At 36.1% G+C, this 24,614-nt stretch overlaps 1 protein-coding gene across 1 annotated transcript; it reads right to left on the reverse strand.

Annotated features, from left to right (window-relative positions):
- Positions 1 to 952: 952 nt before the first annotated feature.
- KRIT1 (KRIT1 ankyrin repeat containing) lies at positions 953 to 24,565 on the reverse strand. Its single transcript, XM_085310492.1, has 17 exons — positions 24,174 to 24,565; positions 23,107 to 23,231; positions 22,000 to 22,159; positions 20,555 to 20,647; positions 19,541 to 19,670; positions 17,093 to 17,336; positions 16,685 to 16,800; positions 16,116 to 16,259; positions 14,744 to 14,900; positions 14,353 to 14,460; positions 12,483 to 12,639; positions 8,894 to 9,045; positions 8,009 to 8,175; positions 5,917 to 6,004; positions 4,338 to 4,544; positions 3,920 to 4,036; positions 953 to 2,878 (listed from the first exon to the last, which is right to left on the reverse strand). Exons 2-17 carry the CDS (start codon positions 23,206 to 23,208, stop codon positions 2,810 to 2,812), a joined length of 2,211 nt encoding a protein of 736 aa, XP_085166618.1. The 5' UTR covers positions 23,209 to 23,231; positions 24,174 to 24,565; the 3' UTR covers positions 953 to 2,809.
- Positions 24,566 to 24,614: the final 49 nt, after the last annotated feature.

The following is a 24,614-nucleotide window of genomic DNA, read 5'->3' on the forward strand; positions in this document are numbered from 1 at the left end:
GCAGGGGAGGCGCCCGCCGCTCGCTCCCTCAGGCTGCGCTCGCGGGCGCGGCGCGGGGCGTAGTCCTGTGACACCGTCCGCAAGGTGAAGGCCGGGATCCGATTTACGGATGATTTTATTTGTACAGGCCTTTGGCCAACGGCTAAATCTCAAGTCGTGGCGGAAGCAGGCTTTACCGGAGTGAAGGGCCGCCAGCGGGAGGTTGAAATCCTGCACAGCAGCGGGGCTGCAGTTACAGGGGGAGGAATCCATCAGGCAGCCAGCGACTCTCRGGCCTCAGGACCCCCGCTGGCAACAGCCCGCCCGCTGTTTTCAGGGCCTCCGTGTTCAGTTACTGTCCAGCTGGAGTGCTCTACTATCAAGTCTTTTAGACTAACCCTTTTTTAAAAATAAAGCTTCTGGGGAAGCTAAACTAGCTCCTGCTTCTGAAAGCATTCTCTTCAGACTTGTATCATTTTTGCAGCTCTTTTTCTTTTTCTTTTTTTTTTTTTTTAATTGTTACTGGTGGTCTCTCTACACTATTAGATTTATCTCCATCCCATCTTACATTTCTCCACTTCCGTGCAGAAGGATTGTGCTTGCCTTCATTGTCGCAGCAGCGTTGTGGAAGCGCCTCTGTCCCCAGTATCAAAGGCCAGGCTGGACCCCTAACTGGGCTCTCAGCACTTACTGCTGACAGGCAGCATCTGCAACCTTCTGGTTTGCCACGCCTAAGTTTCCAGTTCCCCTGACCAGTTCCCGAGTGGCTTCYAAAGTACAAAGCAAAGTGCTCAGAGTATCTTAATTTGTAGTCACCATGGAGGCCTATCCCTGTGATCATCTCTAATGATCTTCCTACAGAACTTGCAACAATGAGCGCGTTGCAAAATGCTCTTCTTTCATAATAACATAAAGACATTTGATGATATGTTCATGTTGTCTATAATAATAAAAACAATGTGACTATTGTTGCAAACAATTTATTAGGTAGTAATAAATAAGAATATTAGCAGAAAGAATTATACAGCAATAAGGCATATTAATACTGTTGTTAAACATGCAACTGTGACAGCAACACATTTCAACATTTTCCGTCTAGTTTTCTAACAAAGTGCTTTGCAGAGAAGTGTGTTTCTGATACCAGTGCCAAGTGGCAGCAAGGATGCACTATGAAGGACATAACTGCTGTATTTACTACCAGTAAAAAAGGATAATCCATGGAGATTTACTGTTAATTAAAGACCAATGAAATTTAAGTAGCAAAGTACAGCTTGCTAAGATCACAAATAGTTTCCAGTTCATTAAAAAAAAATACTAGTATAAATTTCTTAAATTGTACTTATTATTTAAGAAGTTTAAATGCAAACATTAAGATACTACAAAACAGCACAGTTCCTAACACTTGTCTAACTTTTATTYGAAGGCTTAGAGGCAAGTGCTAATATTTTTCTACAAAACATTGCACACTTTTAGCATGCAGTTTACATGGAAGGAAGAGTCTAATGGAGTTAAAACTTTGAAATACAATCAGAGTTTTAAAGATTTGGATAGTAATTTTAAGGTACAAGCCTATGTTTCAAACTCCACAGAGACAGTTCATACCATCCTTTGGTGGGGGGAAAAATTATGACATTTTTTAAGTTTCCTATTGCATTACGTTCCTTTTAGTTAGGCATACTAAGAAAATGCATCTTTTTAGGAACGGATTAAGAGTTGCCTAAAAGCAAGTCAGAATCAGCATGCAAATCTTTTCAGACACTTTAAAGACCTAAAAAATGGAAATAAAATGATGGTCCTACTTAGGATGCAATTTGTTAAGACACAATCCTGACTCTGCAAAGACCAAGTAGAAAGCTTATAAACTGTTTTTGACTTCCTTGAGTTATAAGTCTTTATTCCYGTATCCTGTACTGTCTGGAGTATCTTAAATAAGTGGGATAATGTAAATAAGTAATATTGAATAATTAGGAAAATTACTTTTGCAGAAGTAACTTACCATCTGCTACATGAATTTTACTTGCTATGTGCTGCAATCCAGGATAAGATTTATTAAACTTTCTGAATAAGATTTATTTGTAAATCCATATCCTCCCCTTCTTCACATACAAATGTTTTATATTGCACAGCAAACACAGAAATCGTGTTATTTTAAAACAAGCATGCTAAACATTTAATAAGGCTTCTGAATGATTTAAAGTATTTCCCTTTTGATATCYTCATGCAATATTTTAGAATAAATATGAGTACAAAATTTTCAGTATGATAAAGATACGAGTAAAAATAAACTCAGCTATCAGGTTTATTAGAAACCAATTAAAAATATAGTTTATCAAAAGTAATTACTCAAAGGACTAACTGGTCTTCTAACCATACTTATCAGCAGTATCTTAAAAATAAAGTTTGTCTAGAAAATACTGTAACATATACAATCTCCTTGATATTCCATAGAATGACATGAAAAGTTAGTAATAGGTTAAGTGAGACTTGCTTGATGGCACTGGTAATCCCATAATCTCCTAAGAACAAAGTCTTACTTGTTTTATTCTCACTCAAAATGGTAAACAATTCCATTTCATCAGCTTTACTGGTTGAGCTCAAGCCCTACAATAGCTTATATATGAAACAAAATATATCTATAAAAATAATTAATGTTGTATACTTTTTTTAAAAAAATAAACCATGCAGCTTCTGTACAAAGTTAAAAAAAACTGTACAAGTTTACTTTTCCATTCTGTAAAATTCACGTACATGAATGTTTTCTGTTATGACAAGAATAAAGTTATTTTTCCTTAACCATAAGATGCTGTTCCATAACTATTGTCCATCTCCATTATTCATTTCTTTCACTAGGCATTAACTGGCCATTTAATTTCATCAGAAGTTTTACAACGAGACCTGCCTGTATAAAGGTACACAATTAAATTCTATCAGCATTTCACAAAATAAGACAGATAAAATCAACKTAAGAATAGGGTAAATGTGAGTAGAAAGCAAATAATTGAATAACTTCAAAAGTTATATCATTTTAGGAATAAGCAAAATGAAAACTGCCTAGATTTTTATCACATATCAGAAAGTAATTTTATAAATATTCAACCACTTCTCCCTCAACAACCATTTTAATATGGAATAATCAGATGAACAACTTCTGCCAAAGAAAGATACTCAGAGCCATAATCTCACCACAAAACACTTTACCATGACTTAACATATTACCACTGGTATAGGCTGGAGGTAGAAGAAGCATTTTCTATCTAGCATGCACAAAACACTGTCAATATTGCTAGTAGCAATTAATAAGGAAGTCGCTTCCCAAACTCCTCTAGTTTTAATTGCAAAGTTACCAATTCTATAAATTTGTGATTCTTGTAATATTTGGAATTATCCTTAGAGTCTGTCAATAGTTAATTTATTATTATGCAAAAATGCATAATTATGCAACAAACATTTTTTTTCCCCTCCTGAAACAGATACATTTCATGTATTATGAACCTTAGAGGCTTCACATGCTAGGAAAACAAGCAAACATTCTGAAATATTAAATAAAAAGATTCTTATTTTAGAATCATATTTCTGAGGTCTTGGCTTCGGCTTCTTTAARCTATACAAGGGTGGTTAATCTCAAGAGAGAAGAGGCATATATCTAGTTTAGGAAGAAATATTTAACATAAGGATAACAAATGACCCAACTTCATGCAGATAGAGTTAATGAGGAGATACCTTATAAATAGGATTTTTTAAGCATCTGATTAGAGTCTCRTAAGATACAATTTTCAAAATGAAAAAAAGATTTAAATAATCAGTGACATTTCATGAAAAAATCCCTCCCCCCTAACACTTCAAGTTACATTTAAAATTTGCCTTATCTTTGCTGAGTCAAAGATAACTGAAAGTTTCCTGTCTCTGAAAATTTTGTAAACTAAGTTTTGTCAATGCTTACCTGTTTGGTATGCACAATAAAGCTCATTTTGTTTTCCAGACTGTGGATTTGAAAACATGTATCTCCATCTCCCAACTGCCACATAAAGCAACCGTACTTTAGACTGAGGAGTAAGGCCTACAGTGAAATGTAGAAAACCATCACTCAGAAAATACTCTCAACACCTACAAACTGAACTTTCCTCTGTTCACTTAAATAGGATTTTGACTTAAAACAGTTGTAGCTTATAAACTAGTTGAGTGGCAAAAGATAAGTCTTTCTATTATTAATAACTCACAAAAAACTTAAAATATTAGAAATCTTTACAGTCAAGTTTAACCACTCTGATGTGTAATGACAATTAACATAAAGAATTTAAGAGAACAGAATGAAACATTTCTATTATTACTGGCAGTTCACTTATTAAGCTGAGGCTGACCTTGGTTTCCATATTGAGGAGGTGCAACCCTTTTACATTTACTCCTACATAGACTTTGATGACTTTATGGCTACTTGAACTTGCTTTGGTGAATATCTGTCCTGTGAAAAAGGCTGCTCCGTAAGTAGGAATTTCCCAGCAATTCTGCAAAAACATGCGCTGAAGATGATGCATCTCTTTACTTACACCTTCACTGGTGCTGAGATTCTAGAAATAAATGAACAATGGCAATAAACAAGTCTTCCCAAATAATTGTGTTTATTTGAAAAAAGAATATACTGTTTAGTGGAAACTAGTTTTCCCAAAGTGCTCTCCCAACAACTGTCCTCTACAGAAAACACACCTAAATTAAAACCTAGATCCACAGAAAGGCTCAGATGCCAAAGAAGATTGAGGTAGAATGCAGATGCCTGTATGAGCCTCAAAAATCCCAACCACAGGCACCTAGTTTGCACCTCTGTCAGCATTTTCACTCTATCAGCAATATCTCACACTGGTCAGGCAWAAGCAGGGTATCTGTCTGACACTAAATCCATCAGAATCCATAAAACTAACAATTCCTCCTTCAGGTCTAATCCACTGAGACACTGTAAGATGATCAAGTAACTTCCCAGACACAGCACTTTTTTTTTCCTTTCAAAAGGAAAAAGGAGATGCAGATTTCTGTTCTTTAATAAAGCCCTCACTCAGAATGAGGCATGATTCTAATTCTTCCTCTTCTGTAGAGTGAGACACTCACAAAAAAGTGTCATCGGAGTGCTCCCAACTCAAAAGAGCCCAACGTAAAGTACCCTAACCAAAAGAGGGAAAATGACTATTTGAACTCTGAAACGAACAATCAACCTGGCCACAAATGATGAGAAGGCACAAGAGGGAACACAAGTCAGTAACAGTTAAGGCCATGACTGTGGGTACCCATGAAGATGAGACCAACATCATGGCTTCCACACCTTGCATTACAGGTTGTCTGAGTTTTGCTCAGCTATTAAAAAAAAAAAAAAAGTAAAACACATTAATATCTTTGGAATGAAGACTAACTCCTTTCCCCTTCCCATCCCTCCAACTCCCACTTCCCATAATGGCCTTAGAAGACTTAAAAAACTGTGCTCACTCTTGCATATTCTCTAATATAAGAAAGAGTAAGTAGTTTTCTACACCTTCTGTTAGACTCTAGTCAAGGGAGTCTGGGTGTGTGTGCGCATGCACGTGCATATGCACCAGTAGTGCTAACAGGACCCTAACRTACAAGTTAGACTGGCAAAAGGGACTTTGTAGATCTTTCACAAGTAGATGTTATAAAAATCTACTCTGACTTGTATTTTACATGCACCTGAACTAGCAACGTCCCCAGTGCAGTTAACACGGAAGTTAAATGAACAGAGGACACAATTATATTTACTTCTAGCAAACAAATCAGCTGCAACTATACAAGAAAAAAAGCATTCCAACAACCCAACTTTAAAATTCAACACACACATTTCTAGTTTCATATATCAGTATTTTCATATATTAACTGACACTCAAACAGTCAAAAAAAAGTTTAAGACAGGATTTTCTAGAATTTTACTACTTATCTCACCTTGTATTCGTGAAGTATCCTGTTTGTCCAATGAGGAGCTTTACTTTTTAGTTTAGTGATTGGTACTATAGATTTAAGATTTTCTTCACTAAAAGAAAAGCAGAGAATAGTTTTATTTCAGTAAATATTAGGGACAAAGAACAACATCTGTCAGCTTGTGTCTTCAAACCACACCTATTGAGCTAAACTATCGGCTCCCACCCTACCTTGCCTTATCAGTTGGGAAGCTTTCCTGAAGGAGAAGCCAAGGCTTCCTAAGATACAGTGCAACTCTCAGTTAATGGAGATCCACTTTATTGGGCTTTGTGTCATCCACTTCAGCAGCCCACATCGTGAACATGGCAGGGAAAGGAGATACTGGCTGCAGAATGCATGAACATCACCAGATTGCAATTCAGTGATTTCCAGTTTAAACCTGAATATCCCACACTCAGAAAACCAGGGAGATGGCTTATAGGTGCAATTCTCTTCACTGCTCTATTCAGCTGCACAAACTATAAACTCTGCACTACCAAAGACTTGCCTATTAATTTAGCATGAAAGTTAGGTCACGTGACATGAAAGCAAGGCTAATTCTATGAAGTACCCTTTTCTTAAATGTTGAAGGAAGTCCCTACTAGTTTATTTTTATGCACAATTAATATAGTATACATCACTAAATTTCAGARATATTTAGTCCTTTTTTATTTAGATATGTCAGTAACAGCATGTACTGTCTGCCTTGCACAAGGACAATGTATACACATCTTCAAGGATATTATTATACAAAAAAGTCAGGATATATTTAAAAAACATCAGCATACAAATCTTYGCATCTGTCTGAAGGAGAACAAAACTGATATGTATTTTCAAACACCTCCATCTAAATATGCACAGGAAGCATACTCTAGGGCCCACAAGTTTCTTCCATCTGACCCAATCTATCTTTTCAGGAAGCCCTCTATAAACAGTTAAATGTTTCCCTTTGTGCAGTGTCAACTCAAAACCATGTTGTTGATCTGCCCCAGGGGGAAAAGGAAAGCCAAGGAACATATCCCTGCTTAAGCAACTGCTAGGATTCAGAACTTGTATTAAACCCAGCTGGGTTTAACTGACCACTGCTGCTGGTGCGGCAGATATACCAATAATGTAGTCACAAGGCAATATGGGTCAATAACTGAACCTCCTGAACAGTCCACCCAAAAGTTCTCCAGTCAATGAGCTTATTCACCTAGCTTATTCTGCGATGGCACAGTCTTTGTACATATCAGAAGGAAAAGAAAGGAAGGTAGAGGTGAAATCTGTACAGCCAGCCCTTTCAGGGGCAGCCTACGCTTACACCAGAGTAACTGTTGCAGAAAACACACCCTGATTAAGTGATGCTGGAGAACAGGACCAAAAAAAGCAAGCCAATACGTTCCAGCTGATGTTGTGAATGAGCAACACAGCAGTACCCCCAAMATAGCACAGGTGCTGTTACATGAATGAGTTGGGGTGGAGACAGTGGGCACAGAAGTGAAGGCACACAGAGAAAAAAGAAATTAAATCCTGGTGTGCTCAGATACTGCTGTAGATATGTGCGTGGGAGGAAAAAAGCCACATCCCAGAACAGCTCAGCTGACAAAGCCCTACTGGTGCTCTTTGTGAGCAGTTTAGCATAACACTCCACATGGAAGTGACAGGAAAAGATGTAACATCATTTCATAGTTCCCACAAGGAGGGAAGAAATCCAACCTCAGAAAGCTGGTCTCTTGAACATAGTAAGTAGTTTCTTCCGTGTGACTCAAAATGAGTTGTTCTGTTAAGTCTCAATTCTGTTAGAAACCTTAGTTCCTATCAGTACTGTTACTTATTTTGGTATTACTATATCTCAAGTATAGATTTTCAGAATACAGAAACTCAGTCCCTCTGCATAAAGTGGCAATAATTAAAATGAACATATTTTCAGTTCCTTTGCCTAGATTCTATGAATACATGGCAGGTTATGTGGACACTCTGAACTGGAGCAGTGATAGAGAAAAATAATTGCTACAGCATACCTAAAGTTTATTTGAGTAACACAGTAAGTGCTATCTAAATCATTTTATTTAACGAAGTATAAAGACACACTTACTTTAGAAAGCCCTGCTTATGTTTCTTGCTCTCRTAATTTCCATAGACTATTTGCAACAGCAGACTTGCCAGTGTGATGAGCTTGGCATCAGGCGAGGTGTAGAAACCTTTCAGCAAATTGTATCTGGCTTCATCAAATAGGATAAGAATAGCCAATGGATCCTCAATCTGTTGAAAAYATTTAAATAGTATGATTTCTTTGTAAAAAGCAAATGAACAAAAAAACCCCACCAAACTCCAATTTCTCATTGACTTAAAGATGGAAGGCAAAAGTGTGATCCTCCCTTAAATGTATATTTTAGTAATGCTTGGTTATAGAAAAAATATAATGCAGAAATATTTTCAGTGAYTTAATTAGACTTTACCGATAAAACACACTTGCAAATTGCAGGTGACTAGCATACCATGCCCAGCCAGAAGTTCCTGGGAAATACTCACATCAAACTAATAATGTGTCAAAACCATTTTATGTACTGCAGTCAACAAAATATATCAGAGATTAAATAAAATTATTTACTTAGTGCTATAAACTGCTATATTTTTTTTCCTCAGACATCTATTTTGAACAGTAACTTTGAATAATCCCATCGAAACTGATCAATTAAATATCTGAAAAAACATGGCACATGAAAAGGAAAGAAAACAGGGCAGGTTCTTATTAGCAGTATGACAGACAGGGAGATTGGGACACATGGCCTTTTGATGAACCAAACAGTTGAGAAGAYGAGAGATCAGAGTACATGTTTATGTATGAATGGTAGAGACARGAAAAGAACCTGAAGATTCAAACTATTATAGAAAAGTGGTCATTAAACACACTGAGTGTTGATAGTCAAAGTGTTTTGATTCTGACCATAATTTCCTGCTATCACTTCAACATGCAGACCTTTTTTTCGATTTCCAATGGAAGTCTCACATCTCTTCTCAGGAAAAGCTGTGAAGTTTCCCTTTGAGGATCCAAGTTTGTCAGTTCAGTGAATATTTCAGGCCAGTCTCGAATATGCTGCAAAGGCTTGTGATACGGTTTCAGTTGGAGGCCTAGAAAATAACAGTTTTGTTTATAAAACGAACAAATAGAATAAACCAGGACATACATGGATGACTGAATGCTGCACCAAACYAGAACATTCCAAACACAGGACTCATTAAAGCAACATTTTTCCCTATGTTTTCAAAACTGCTATATAGAAATGGTTTTGAAAATACTGATTTATTGACAAAACTCTCAGAGCCAATTCAATAAATGCACTAATGATCAACCTTTATTATTTTCAGCTTCTCAAGAATGGAAGTTATATTTAAAAAAATTAATGGAATATCAAGACTGACCTTAAAACCAGAAGTAAAGGGCCTCTGGAAAGCCAGCAGCACAAATACCACATTAAGTAAAATGACAATAATAAAACTGTTAGAGATTATTATGTCAATTATTCCGGGAGAATTACGAAGTCTAAAAGTGAGATTTTGACAGAAAAATACAGAGATAGCCTATCCTATAAATGTATTTGCCACTTCTGGATATACAAACCATAAACTTTTCAGAACAGACATACCTTTCTTTATTTGTAAAGCATCTTGACTCTTAACAGGCTACGATCTTGTAATTTTCCATATCCTCCTATCTACACGAAAACTGACAAATCAATATTCTCCTACTAGCCAGTCCATGTCTACAGTTATGCTCATTCACCTATCCTGCCTCTCCTTGTTATAACAGCTGGGCTATTTTCTAGTTCCTCATTACTGTATTTACCTCATCCTCACTGCTCTGGCTTTTACTTTGTGATATTTTATAATCTATTCACCTGACTTATYTACCCTACATTCAAACACAGAAAAACATTATCCTTACTGTGTTCTATGGTCTTTACAGTTGTATGCAATGAAGTGCAAAAAATATACTATATATTGAAAACACATTATTAGTTTTACGTAGTAAATCAGAAGTTGATTTATTTTCAAGCTTAGCCAAAGTATCTTGAGAATTACTTTTTTTTAAACCAACACTTAATGCATCAGTGATCTGTCCCCTCAAATGCAAAMCTAATACTTCAATTATTTGAGTAAAACATGACATAGACATTCAGAATGTGCACAAGCSGCAAAATTTCAACACTCAAACACTTCTTTCTATTCCAAAGGCATTAGCTTCTATGTTCGTCTGAGGGTGACAATGGCTGTATGATTTACGGCAAAGTAAGAAGGCAAGTAAGATGAGAACAGGAGAAAAACTTTTCTTAAAAAAAAAAAACTACTGAAGAGAAAACTGCTTGCTTGCAACATTTATAAATAGAAAAGAAATACTTTTAAAACAAGGGCAAGTGCAGGGTCCTGCACCTAGGGAAAAATAACCCTAGGCACCAGTACAAGATGGGGGCTGACCTGCTGGARAGCAGCTCTGCAGAGAAAGACCTGGGAGTGCTGGTGGATGACAAGTTAACCATGAGCCAGCAATGTGCCCTTGTGGCCAAGAGCGCCAATGGTCTCCTGGGGTGCACTGAGGAGAGTGTTGCCAGCAGGTCGAGGGAGGTGATCCTGCCCCTCTACTCAGCCCTGGGGAGGCCTCATCTCGAGTACTGTGTCCAGTTCTGGGCTCCCCAGGACAAGAGAGACATGGAGCTACTGGAGAGTCCAGTGTAGGGCTACAAAGATGATGAGAGGGCTGGAGCATCTGCCCTATGAGGAACGGCTGCAAGAGCTGGGCCTCTTCAGCCTGGAGAAGAGAAGACTGAGGGGGGATCTTATCAATGTGTACAAGTACCTGAAGGGAGGGTGTCAAGGGGAYGGGGACAAACTCTTTCCAGTTGTCCTGAGTGACAGAATAAGAGGCAATGGGCAGAAATTGAAGCACAGGAAGTTCCACCTGAGCATGAGGGGGAATTTCTTCCCTGTGAGAGTGACAGAGCACTGGACTAGGTTGCCCAGAGAGGTTGTGGAGTCTCCTTCTCTGGAGATCTTCAAAGCCTGCCTGGAGGCAACCCTGTCTAACATGCTSTAGGTGACCCTGCTGAGCGGGGAGGTTGGACTAGATGATCTCCAGAGGTCCTTCCAACCTTACTGATTCTATGAATATAACTTTAAATRAATTTATTTATTAAAATTAATATAGTTTATTAAAAATTATTTATAATTTATTGAAATTTATGTAATTTTAAATCAGACATATGAAAAAAAACACAGTAAATGTAATAGAAGTGTTTGGTACCAGGTACTCGCCAAATACATCTAAAACCATGTTCATCAAAAATGGTTTTAATGCAAAATATATGACAGTTAGTATGATTTAAAGGACCTAATGAAGTAACTTTAATCAACTTTACTGAAGTTACTCATTTTAAATAGATTAAATTTAGTAAAAAGAACTAAATCCATGCAATTTCATATACTCTAGGAAGAAAAATAAAAGTAAAATCAGGTAAGCAAGCAGTAAGGCATGTGACAACAAAGTTGGCCAATAACAGAAAGGTAATCTGCAGTAGCTTCATTTTTCCAGATGAGATAAATACATTCTAGATGCCACAGTGACATAGGGCCACAGAGGCATAGGGTCAGTTCTGCTGGGGATACCCAAAACAATGCTTAGAACAGAAAGCTCTCTATTGCTCTGAAAACACAGTCTGGAGACATCAGACTGTAAAGGCTGGGAGTTGACCTACTGAAGAGCTTGAAAAGAGGGAAGAGAAAGTTGTGTCTCAGTCCTTATGCAAAAGGCACAMGAAATGAGGTCTACAGAGATTAGGGAGCCTCTGGCAGGTGCAAAGCACATTAACAATCTAGATATAAGTTAGCTCTGCTGTTTGAGAAGAAGTATAATTTAAATCTGCTGAAAAAGAGAATTAAAATCTATGGCTCCTGAATGTTTGATACACAGGCAACAAAATGGTTAAAATGTTATAAAGATGATTTAAAACAATTAACAGCCACTTTTGAGCACATTAATAAAGTTGAAATCATAAAAATGAGCTCTAATTCCAGAGGTCAGTTATCTCAAAATTTACTATGCACCCTGTTTGAATGATACTATTCCCCCAAACTAAGTGTGGAGAATCACACGCTTTAACAGCAAGTTGATATTTTAGAAATGATTACTCAAAGCTAATCTAGGCATCCAAATATAGACAAATATATGACTTAATTGCTAAAAATGCTAAGAATTAAAGAGCTCTAACAAAGCTTAAGCTGTMTCTCCATGTTCCTGTATACGCTGTCTTCTGGCTACTTGCAAACACAAAACAACTGCAGGACTCTGCAGATTTCAAGAGTACAGAATTCTAGAAGATGGCTTCTAAAAACAGATATAAAGAGGGTATTACAGAATTGTTAGAGAACATATGGCTCATTTTCCCTTTTTTCTGAGTGTGTGTGTGTATATATATATATAAAATATATATACACACACATTTTTTAAAAAAACAGGCAGGCAGTACACAAATTCCAGTGAAAAACCAGGCAAAACAGTCTTCCTTGTTACTTACTGAGGTTCTCAGAACAGATCCAGATAGTGAAGTACTGCTGAGTTTCTTGAGATAAACGCATTCCCTCCATTATCTGCTGTACAGTTGTATTGTTTCCATGCTTCAACTCAACAGAGCGATATGACCCATCCATACGATAAATTCTTGCCTTTTCATACTACATAAAAAAAATTAAGCATTAAACAAACCACTTTCCATTAGTGCTTCTGAAGAGGCAAGCAATTTCACTATAATTCAGCAACAACCATACTGCTGAGAAAAACAACATTGCACAACTCCTGCAAACTTACTGTTTATCAAAAAGGCTTGTTTCATGTTCTATACAAGTTCTTATACTGTACTTTCTAACACAACAACTATGAGAAAAATCATAACGACATTTTGGGGATTTCACTTCTGTTGACCTCAAAAGCAAGCAAGCATCTAAAAGTTCTGARGGATTTGGGCTTTGTGCATCCTGAAATCTCCTTCTCACCATTACTAGCAGGTTGTGAGGTGTTCTCATTATTTAGTCTGTCCTTAAAAGATCTTAATCTACTCTGCCTTCAACTCTTAACATTTGTATCACTCACTTAGTAATTCTGACTGTAATTTTTCAAAGGAAAACAAGAGYGTTCACAGATCCCAATACAAGAATACAATCTCACTAAGAACTAGCACTTCTGTGATACTACTAACAACAAATCGTTTTCCCCTTCAGAATTCCAAAACTTCCAAAGAATTACATGTAGGCTCAGAATATATCCCTTTAAAGACATTCTTAAATATAAATCAGGTGCTTAAAGCATGTACACAGAAATCATAATTATTGAAACTTCTTGTGTTCACCTCTTCCTTAAGAGTTCAGTGCTTCAGCTACTTAAATAAAAAGTTGCAAGAATTTTATTTCTCCCCCTTAAATCTGCTTAGTCCTCAAAACCTGAGACATCAATTCTAGAAACTTTTTGAAAAAAGATGAATGCCTTGGAAAATGACAACGGAGTGAAAACAAAGCTTGAATGTAAAACATCAGTCAATTTTAACTGCAATAGTCAATGTGATTCCTACTGCAGTATTTCTATGAGTAAACTTTTAATTTTACTGTATTAACTAAACAGCAATAGGTGACAACCTAATATCACCTATCATGCTGAGAAATCTACTTAAAAGGTGTGTATTAGTCTTTTAGAGTCATTAGACTCAACTCTCATTTGATCAACTGCATAATAAGAACTGGAATAAAGGAGGTCAATTCTTTCTTCATTTTGGAAGATTCATTCGTATAAAGTGAATTGAAAAGTCTTTAAAACACCTTGAAAAAAATTTTTATAGGATTACTGCCACTTAACTACAGAGATACAAGTTCTATCTGAAGTCAAAGAAAAGAAACACGTGCTTTTTATTCATCCATCTCATTTTAAATATACTTTAGGATGAAAGGACTGGCATCGTAAGTTTTGTTTACTTGCCTGGCTAAATCTCCACTGACTGCCAAGGAAGCCCAGGCTTACTAATTGATGCAAGTCTAACTCTGTAGAAGCCTACATTTAGCCAGCTGAATGCTCCTACATATCAGCGCATAAGATGGTAAGACATAAAGAAAATTAATGGTTGAATGATCAGTAGCAGACAAAATCAGCAGCTGATGTGATGCTCCCACAAATAAATCAAAACATCACATTTGAAGCCTTACAAAAATAGACACATTCAAAGGCACAAAATGTTAGCTTTGTCAATACTGAATAGATTACATTACATGTAAAGAACTGAAAAATTAAAACATGCACAACTGCCTGTTTCTGGTAGCAGCTATAAGTGGGCCTAACTCTCTCTCAGAATTTATGTGTAAATTATATATGAATTTTAAACTACTTAGAAAATAAACTCATACAGGTTTATTCATGGCTTCCTTCAGCAGTTTTGCAGTTTCTTCCCATTCATTTTGTTTGTTTTCTTCACAGACATTCAGTGGAGATCTTCCTTGTTGATCAGTAATGTGCTACAAACAAAYAGAAACACTGATAATACATTGTTTTCACTGGAGATAGGCAAACACTAACATTTTTTGAGATAATTAAAAATCATTCATCTTAGGGTTCAGACATTTAATTGATAATGCAATGGGAAAARCGGAGTTACTGAAAACTATTTAATTAGGTTTTTGGCAATCTCTCAACAGGATCATCATGTTTACACATTGTGATCTGGGGACACAGTGTTTCACCAGCACAAGCTAGCAACTGTTGCTAAAACTGTTATGCATTGTTACAAACAGAACTTACCCTGTCAATTTCTGGATGATTTAGTAGAATTTGCACTATTTCAGCATGTCCCCCTCCAGCAGCAAAATGAAGAGGAGAGCTAAGCTGTCCATTCAAAAGGTTGGGATTGCATTTCCCTTTCTCCAACAGCATTCGAGTGGCTTCAACTTTTCCATACCTGCAGACAGATTAAAAGCAGAACAGATACAGCAAGTAAAATAAAATGTTTTTMAGATATTCCCAAAGATATTCCTAAATATGAAAAGCTGTATTACTGTGCTTGGAGTGTATCTTATGTTTCAATAGTTGAAAAAAATATTTTCCACATTTACTTCTTGATTAAGATAATATATTTGTAACTACCCAGAAGATTCAAAAGAAGTCACATAAAAATAAAATTCTAATAAGATTTCTAGTGTAATCTAACAGTAGCAATCACTTCTAGACTATAATTATATACAGAAGTAAAGTAAAACTTTGAAATGTCACCAAAGACAATGCAGCATTAGTAAGTTTGTTGAAACTAAAATTAAGTCTGCTCTCAGGTAGTACTATCTAGTAACCCTTTAACGGGATTCGTTATAGACATATCCAAACTTGCGTTAAACTAGCTAGCTTGCGTAGTTGTAGCAATCCAGTCATGGCAAAATAGAGCTCAGCCTTGACTGAAAAAAAATCTGTTGGAGAAAAAGAAATCCTCTGATTGTCACATAGATGAATCATAAGGACTTTCTGAGAAACGTAAAAGATCAAGTAAGTTTCATTTTTCACATCTGATCAATTTGATTTTCAGGTTCTTCATGTAATCAAATATTATTACAAATACAGAAGACTGACTTGCTTAAAGATAAAACAAAAGCGTTTTTACCACTGCTGAGGCATGCTCTGAARCATTCATAGAATTATAGAATCATAAATGTTGGCTGAAAGAGACCTCAGAGGTCACCTAGTCCAGCTTCCTGCTCAAAATACGACTATCACAAACACTTGCTCAGCTCAGCTACTGCCATGTTGTCATCAGACTGCTCACAACCTTTAACCAACATGCAAGCATTACCTCTCTGCACTGTACCCAAAAACTCCAACAGTGATTAGAATAGATGCTTCAGAGGACAAATATAAGAGGCAGTAGGTAGGTATTTCATAATAAGGTCATCACATTTGATCTCCTCAGAAACCACTCAGATAGATCTCAGTGATCTCAAAGGATCTCAAAATGTGAAGTAATCATCTCTGGACAGTTAACTCKAATATATATTACAATCACAGCATAAAAGTCTAAAGTTTCTCAATTTCTCATTTTTGAGTCAGTATGATAAATTGCATAAATGCTTAGTGTTAAACACTCATGACAGCAGAATGCATTTGGCAGAAATATACTCTGTTGGCTCACCAGCATGCATAATGAATAGGTGCCCAATGGTCACTATCTAACTGATTAACAGAAAACTTTTTATCCAGAAGGTGGCTCAGTAAATCAGAATCGCCCTCACAAGCACTGCGATGAAGAGGGAAATCATCTACCCACTGGTGCTCCCTGTGAAGGAAAAATGGAAACAGGAGGAAAACACAGTTCATAAATATTTCAATAGTTGAGCAAAAAGACTTTTTTWAAAATGACTGAGGACTAACTGTAGATCTACATAAAGAATAAAGATGAAGCACATGCAGCTAAGATGCATCAATATTCATATAAATAGTATTTCAGCTGCATAAAACTCAAGTCACAGCTGTATTCATTACGCCAAGAAATGCTTCTCCAATTTTATTTTGTAATTTAGATCTTCCTTACRCTATCCTTTGTTATGTTTCAGTACTTAAAAATTTAAAATAGATTTTTTTAAAAAATATGTATTTGTATGCTTAAGTACTAAAGTAATGAGAATCTCATTCTGAGTCTACCAAGTATTACCATAATATAACAAAATCATTTGTTAATCAAAAAGAAATGTAGAATAATACTTGTCCTCGGTGACACTGCTCATGCTACGTTGCCACTTTTCTCTTTTCGGAATCTGAATCTTTGAATAGTCTGGGGCTCCAAGGCCGAAGTATGGATTTATCACGACTTTGTCAACCTGTGAAGACACAATTTAGAACTGAAAAAAAAAATCTCACTGAGACTTGACTAAACAATCTCCCATCCAAGCCACATATTCTCTTGGAATGAAACTTATGATAGTAGCTTTCTACAATTAAAGAAACTCGTGTTCAAATGTGGAATTAGAAAATCTAATCTGGCAACAAGTGTGCAATAAGTACATCTGATTAGATTAAACATAGAGCACACACATATCAAATATATGAATGAAATGTAAAATAAAATTGTATATAAGTTTCACAAATATTAGAAGAAAATATAGTTCTTACCCTATTGGTATACTGAAGGTCAGACCCAAACAAAGGATTATAAATACACACATCAGCCTTCTCCAATGCCAACATTTTACTCTTTATTTCTAGGGCAGTGTAACCCATGTGTAATGAGCTCTCTGTTTGACCAGGTTCTATAGCATAGGCAGGGTTTATTACATTTGTTTTAATTCTCTCAAGAGGAGATGGTCTGAATAAAGCAGGGATGGAATGAGACTGAGTATGGCGTTCATCCAACCACCTGCAGAAGAGAATGGGCAACTAATTAATTTCCAAGCAAAAAAAAAAAAAAAAAAAAAAAANATTATTTTTGTCATGCCTGTCTACTATTTCATTTGATTAAGGGTTGTATGTATGACCAAAAACCCCCAAGGAATAAAACTTATGACTGTAAAATTACTGGACTCTGTAAACTAACTCATCTAAAAAAATCCTTAGGTTTAATTATCACATGCACAGCTATGTTGAGCACCAAATTAATCTCCATACATGAAATTTTGTGAATAGAATACAGTTATACAAGTGGTATTTATTAGTATAGCATTTGCTCAAATACGTCACCTGCAGATGCAAATTCTCAAAGAAAAGGAAATTATAAGTTACCGTAACGATCATATTGTTTAAAGCTAAAACACTTAACAACACCAATATGTTATATTCTAACACATTTACTTCCAGTTTATGGTTTTACTACTCTCAACGTACAAATTTAGAAACGTAAGATTAAGTTTCAATATCAGTGCAGACGTAATTCTTCCAACTCATCTGTTTTGTTATTTAGGGAGAAGCGGGAGAAAAGAAAAAAGGGAGGTCCTTTGATAGTTTCCCAACTGCCCAATCTTTTTCAGGTAGGCTACCACCTGCAAGCTGCAGGGGGAAGTCATCACTGCCCACCTGCTGTGGTTTTTTTTCCTGCCATGTAACACAGGGCTCAGGGAAAGTTATTCATGTTCATTTCTGGGTAACTATGTTTTCATTTAATTGCTAAATTTAACTGTTATGTTGAATAGGGCACATGTTAACTAAGGACCTAAAGCTCTGTCTGTATTTAGGTTTCTGCAAATACTTTCTCATAAACTTGAGATAAACACGTACTTTGGAATACAATAGATTTTATTTAATAATTTAGCCTGGAAAGGTAGAAGGGGGAAGGAAAAAAAAAAAAAAAAAGGGTATGTGGTTTCAGAAGAGAGATCCACTGATACAGACTGCTTGAAGTCTGTCTGTCCCAGAACCATATGTAAGGGCAGAATGTGGCTCATGGACCAAAGCATATGCTTAGGTGTGGATCTTTATATCCAAGTTTTGTTTCCTTCACTTGTTCAAAGTCATATTGTGAACAGGGACTTTAAAACTGTGGTCATTGTGCTATAAACACCCTCCAGCCTATGTGAGGTATTTTCAGGCAATTTCTCTAAAAAAATTGTCAGATTAATTAGTTAAGGTAATTTGAACCTTTCAAAACTGTTGTTTTAGACTCCTGACCTAGAAAAACATCAATATAAGCTATTTGCTCTCATACTTCTGATGTTTCTCTCACAACTGTAAGGCTAGTAACGTGATTTAAACAAAGCCTAGAGGCTGAAGACATTCATTAAATAAAAAATAAATGCCACAACTGACACAATGGTACAGACGGAAACATTACAGCTCCAAATTAACAAACTRTAAAAACCCTACACAGAGAATCTTTTCAGGCAGTAGGCTGTAACTTATGTTTTTTTGAGATAGCAAAAAGTTTTGCCTAACTTCAGTAAAGTGTGGAAGAATAAGATGCACATAAACACAGAACTGCCTTGTTCCTGAAGATAAAAGTCTGCTTAAAATACAGTTCAACATACTTACTCCTGCAAATAAGGCAATACATATGTATGGGCTGGGTCAGATACTTCTTTGTTAAGGGGACATAAGAAGGCCAAAAAAATGCTCACAGGTTCAATTTTCAAACTACTATAAATCTAGCTAATTAACTCAGAAAGTTAATTCTGTACTTCAAGTAAACTTGTATGGCTGAGGAAGATACTTCACTATTTATAAAGGGAGGTTTAATTTAAATGGGAATCCCAATGCTATATAATTAGCAGGATGTTTCCAAAACACTCTGGCAAATACTCTCCATGATAACATACATGTCATTTATAGAAGATTAATCATTAGCATTTTATATGGTTTTATAAAACTTTCATTGTGAGCGCAAACTTTTAAGATGATACTTGATTTACATAAGCATACCATTCTTCAGTTCCCCAAAACATTTCTAAAAAAAGATTTAGAAATCTGTCATCATGGTTGTAGTTTCTGATAATCATATGAAGAAAATAATATGATACTACTATGATTTTCTTCTTAATCAGAAAATTGCTGTAAAACTACTTGCTATATCTATGTATGTCCTTATTTATCTTCTATTTTAATGTGAATATTTTTACTGATGGTATTTCTTACTTATCCAAGGCAATTAACATTCTTGCAGTAAGCGTAGCAAAATGGGTGCTGGATTCACTGCAGACCCTCATGATGTCTTGTAAACAGTAGAACACAGGGCATCCAGGGCTGTATGCATATTTTGTATTATCTAAAAAGGAAACAGACTCTGAAGACTCACTGACAAGAGGAATCTTACTTTCCATTCTGGATCTTCTGTAGTTACACATTCCTAGCTAAATGATTTTTTTTTAATGCTAGAGAAGTTCAATTATGTAAGAAACAGGTGTTTTTATACAGCAGAGTACCATTAAAAACCTTAAAGGGTTCAGTTACTATTCCACCAGTGTGATCAGATTCATCTGAGAAATAATTATAAATGTATGTTGGTGCCCCCTCCCCCAAAAAAAAAAAAATTTGTTGGCTTTGAATAGGACTTATGGAAAGAAGCGATATTTATTGCTGTTGGTAACTCCACCATCATATTTATTTATTTAACAGTTTTTATTCTTAAGGCTTATCACAAAGAACAAATGAAGAGTTTCCATTAAAGCACAGATATTTGCTTCAAAATTTTTGTAATGCTCTACTGACAAGCAATTTACTTTGCCTTTTATAGATTTTATTCACTTTTCCTTACTCAAACAAAAATTGTTTACTGACTTAATAAAACATTCTTCTCTGAGTAAACAACATTGAACTGAATTGGTTGGATGCCTTATTTACATTGGCATTCAGTAATTTTTTTTAAGAGTTAATGYATTTATTTTGGAATATAACCATCAACTGAAAAAACGCAGTTTAAAACAGAAGTGTGCTGGAGTTACAGAAACAAATGCAATGCATTAGGTAAGTCTTACTCTAAGTAATTTTTTCAAGTTTTAAGGTATTGGGAGAAAGGTTTCTGCTCAAATCTAACTTTTTAATGCTTAGATACAGAAAAGCCATATCACGTGTTCAGAAAAATTCTTAAGAAACCATCTACTGAACTTCTGCCAAAATCCATGCTACTTCAGAAATTATGTTTCATGTTACCTTTGACAACAGTCGGAACAATGTAAAGTGATGCCTCCTGGCCTGCCTTTTCTCCATCAAGAGGAAACTTCTTCATTAACACTACTCGCTTTCCTAGCACAGTATTAAAAAGTAATAAACAAACAGACAAAAAAAAAAGAAGAAAAAAAAGAGGTGGACAAGTTGAAGGTTCACAGACCTATCCTTCCCGATTTCTAGGAAACAAAATTATAGGAAATCTAAGCAAACTAAAAAAAAATCTAAATGACAGTGAACCGTAGAAGAACATAAACATATACATATTCAGTAGCCTAAAAAAATAACAAGACTGTATACCTTTTTTCACAGTAACTTTTCTATGACACTTATTATTTGTCATTACAAATGATTCTTCTCCAAAACTACCTGAATTTAAGCAAGATTCTTCTTGAACTGGGAGACATGAGAACATGCTATATTCCATGCTAGGGTGAATTTTTCATTCATATAGTGGTATGACAGTATTTTCCACACTTACAAAGTCTAGTGTTTTGTTTACTTTTCCGACCTCAGCTGCATTTTTTAGCACAGACCACGTTAAATCATGCATACTAATGCTCAGGCCCTTAGTCTGAGCCAGTTTAGAACTCTCACACTCTATAATCCAGACTGTTTTTTTTTCTACTATGCATTACTTAATGTGCATTAATGCCATTATGTTATAATATTTCCTGCTCAACTAGCTTTGGTAAGTCCATCCAGCTCCAGTTATCACCACCTGCAACATTTTACTCTCTCACTAGCTCCTCCTTTTCCAGGTTGTTAGCACTGTGCTGTCTTGTCTGCACTGACAACTTTCCCAGTACAACCTTACTTACAAATTTCTCATAACAGAGATGTGGGACACAGCAAAAAAAAGTGCTTTAATCAGTATAGTTTATACAAAGCTGGAAATGAAACAAGCTGGATAAAACAATTTTATCAGCACAAGTGTGAGGTTGTTTGCCACATCAGCTATGTCAGCTATGTCACTATAATAATAAGAGTACATACTAATCAAATTACATCTATAACTTGATACAGTTAAGCCAGAAGTATTTAATGTAGATTCCCTCTCTACTAAGCAATGCAATCAGAAGAAATCTATTGACTAGTCAAGTTTTGGCAAAATAAAGTGGCTTTTTTAACCTTCAGCTAAAAGTTTAGCTATTAATCTCAATTCAAGATGACAAAAGTAGTACATACAAGGAAAGTTTAATGTAATAAAAATCTTTTAGTAAGCACTTTATAGAGTTGGAAGTTAAAGGGAAACAAAGGTGACTCAAAGCTTTTAGCCATATGGTTGTTTTGGGCCTTTTTGATAAAATCCCCCAAATGTCTTCTTTTTAAACTAAATACTTTATTTCTGAACAACTTCTTTAGGCCTATTTCAATTTTAAAGTATTTTATAGTAACATCAACAATAGATTGGATTAAAACATATTTACCTTTGATACCCTGATTGGCTGGTGAAATCGGTTTGGTGGCTTCTAATACATAATCCAAGATGCTCTGGGTTATCTCAATGCCTCCCTGCAGTTTAGTTTCCAACAAAACTTTCTTTCTTTTTTTCTTTTGACCTTCAATGGGAACTTCGAGCAACAAAATCTTTCAAACAATAATGAAATTGAAGCAGTATTTAAGCACAACTGAAACAAGTACAGATTTTTTTTTTTGGGGGGGGGGCGGGGGGGGTGGTATTTATTGTACCACTCTAAAATCTGTAACAAAATTAAGGAAGTACTAAATGTGGGAAGGTACCATGATGAAGTCAGAATGACCTCCAGAATGGTAAGGTTAAAGAGAAAAATACAAGGCTGTATCCTTGCACCAAGGCCGTTGCAGGGCAAAAGGACCACCCAAAACAAAACACAAGACAAGTCAAAACTGCAAAGGCCTAACTTGCAAGATATGTCTGAGACCCATGTGCAGATTCATATCTTAAACCAAAACCTGTTGCATATTCCTGGTATGCTGAAGCTTTTAGCTTGTGGATTTTAGAGACTTAAGGAATGTAATTAAAAAATAATTCCTTCAAATATATGTAACATAACAAAATATATAAATATATTGAGGCTCTAGTACTTGCTTAAACAAAACTTTATAGTGTTTGATAAATTTTTATTTGTGGATTTGCCAAGTACCAAATTCTAGTTCTTTTTCTATTAAAGATGTCTTATGGTTTTACTAAGAAAATCTAGAGCCAACTAAAATAAATATATAATTATGACTAAAATAAATGGTAGCTGGTCATATAAATACTTCTGAAGCCTGAGCTTTAGTATCTTTAATAAGAATGATTAAGCCTTGGATTTTCTACTAACACTGATATTGTTTCTCTATTTAACAGGGATGCAAAGARCAACAACAACAACAACAAAGAATTACAGAACTGTAAACTGTTCCAAAACTATACCAGTGAGGCAATGCACAGCAGGTATATATAACATGCATACTTGTTTCAGCTATCTTATTGTCAGATTTGCTTTTCTGMCGTATTATTATATATATTAGATTTTTTAAAAATTTTAGGATAGGGAAAAAAAAAGTTTTACTTCATATGATTTAGCTCGATATTCCCGAGAATTCAGGCTAGCAGTATTTTTCGGACGAATCACAGCAACATATGCATCTCCAATGTTTTCTGGGTTTCCCATTTTGCTTCTTTTTTATTTTATCACTAGAAATAATGAAAATAAAGAAAACAACGGAAATAAAGGTTCAGTTAAAAGAAAAACAACAGCACCCTAAACTCCAGAATACAGTAATTACATCCATTGATGCTTTGCTTTATTCATTTATATTTCTATAACTGGAGAAATACCTGTTTGCTATAATTCTGCCTCATTAAAAAAAAAAAAAAAAGAATGTGGACAAATAAAAGGATGGGGGAACTCTTACATTATGTGGATTTGACATGAATAATCTTGTTCTCTAAACCACTTTTACAGTAAAGATGTTTTTTTCAGTTTTTTTCAGTTTTTCTATACCTCCCTATTTTACAAGCCAGAAAAAAGACCAAAGAATTTTAGGACCCAGAAAACTACACAAAACCGAAAAAAAAAATTAATGTGATAAACTGCATGATTATAAAATGTGTTATTACGAAGTTTCACCAGTATCACAAGAATTAAAAAAAAATCTGATTTCCCATTTTTTCCTAAGGAAGTAGACCACAAACTTGACTACAGCCTAGCTGACAGAACTGATAGAAAATAATCCATAACACAGATTTTTATTTCTTATTTTACTTCAGCAGAGCTGTGAATTGGGGCACAATTTATTCAAAYAGAGCTTTTAGAAGGAATGCATCTTCAGTTCTGGCAAAAAGCAGACAAAAGTCTTTAGATTTAAGGTTAAACTTTGCTTTAACCCAAAGTGACAGTTCTTGTAATCATAAAACCTTACCACATAGGTAAGATACRAAAAGCCTCATAAATCACTTCACATATTGGATTTGAGAAAGAGGGTCGTATCCRGGTCCTTCCGGCTGATGATTTTTCTGAACCGCAAATGAAAACTCCTTTCATCCCACACGACCCACAAACACGTATTACTTGCAAATTAATCCCTCCAAAGCCAAACAGAGATTTTTCCCGCTCGCTATCTCTAGCTGTTTCACCTTTCCAGGAGCGACACAGGCCTCCAGACTCACGCGCCCTGCATCCAGGGCTTCGTGCCAGGATCGGAACTACTGAAAGCACCACAGCAACAGCAGCGTGAACAGCAGCACGCACGGTGTCGCCGCCCGCTCACACAGGCGGCCCCGCTAGTCAGAGCGTTCAGCGCTGGCACCCGGACGGGAACAGAAACGCGGTGCGTTATTAGAGCAGCAGCCACGAGCACCAAGCGGAAAGGCGGTGCAGAAGCTCGCGGCTCGGGATACTGGCGGCTTCTGAGGGACGAGGAGCGGCAACGCGCTGCAGGCGGCAGGGACAAGCGCGGCCGCTGGGTCTCCTTGCGCGCGCGGGGCGCGACGCCGCGCCGATGGGCGCCGGCGGGTGGAGGAGGCCGCGGCTGCGCCGTGGTCGCGGCCACCTCCAGGCGGCAGCAGCGCGCTCGG

The sequence above is a fragment of the Rhea americana genome, unplaced genomic scaffold, assembly GCF_003343005.1.
Source record: "Rhea americana isolate MKP2758 unplaced genomic scaffold, rheAme1 scaffold_32, whole genome shotgun sequence".
NCBI lineage: Eukaryota > Metazoa > Chordata > Aves > Rheiformes > Rheidae > Rhea > Rhea americana.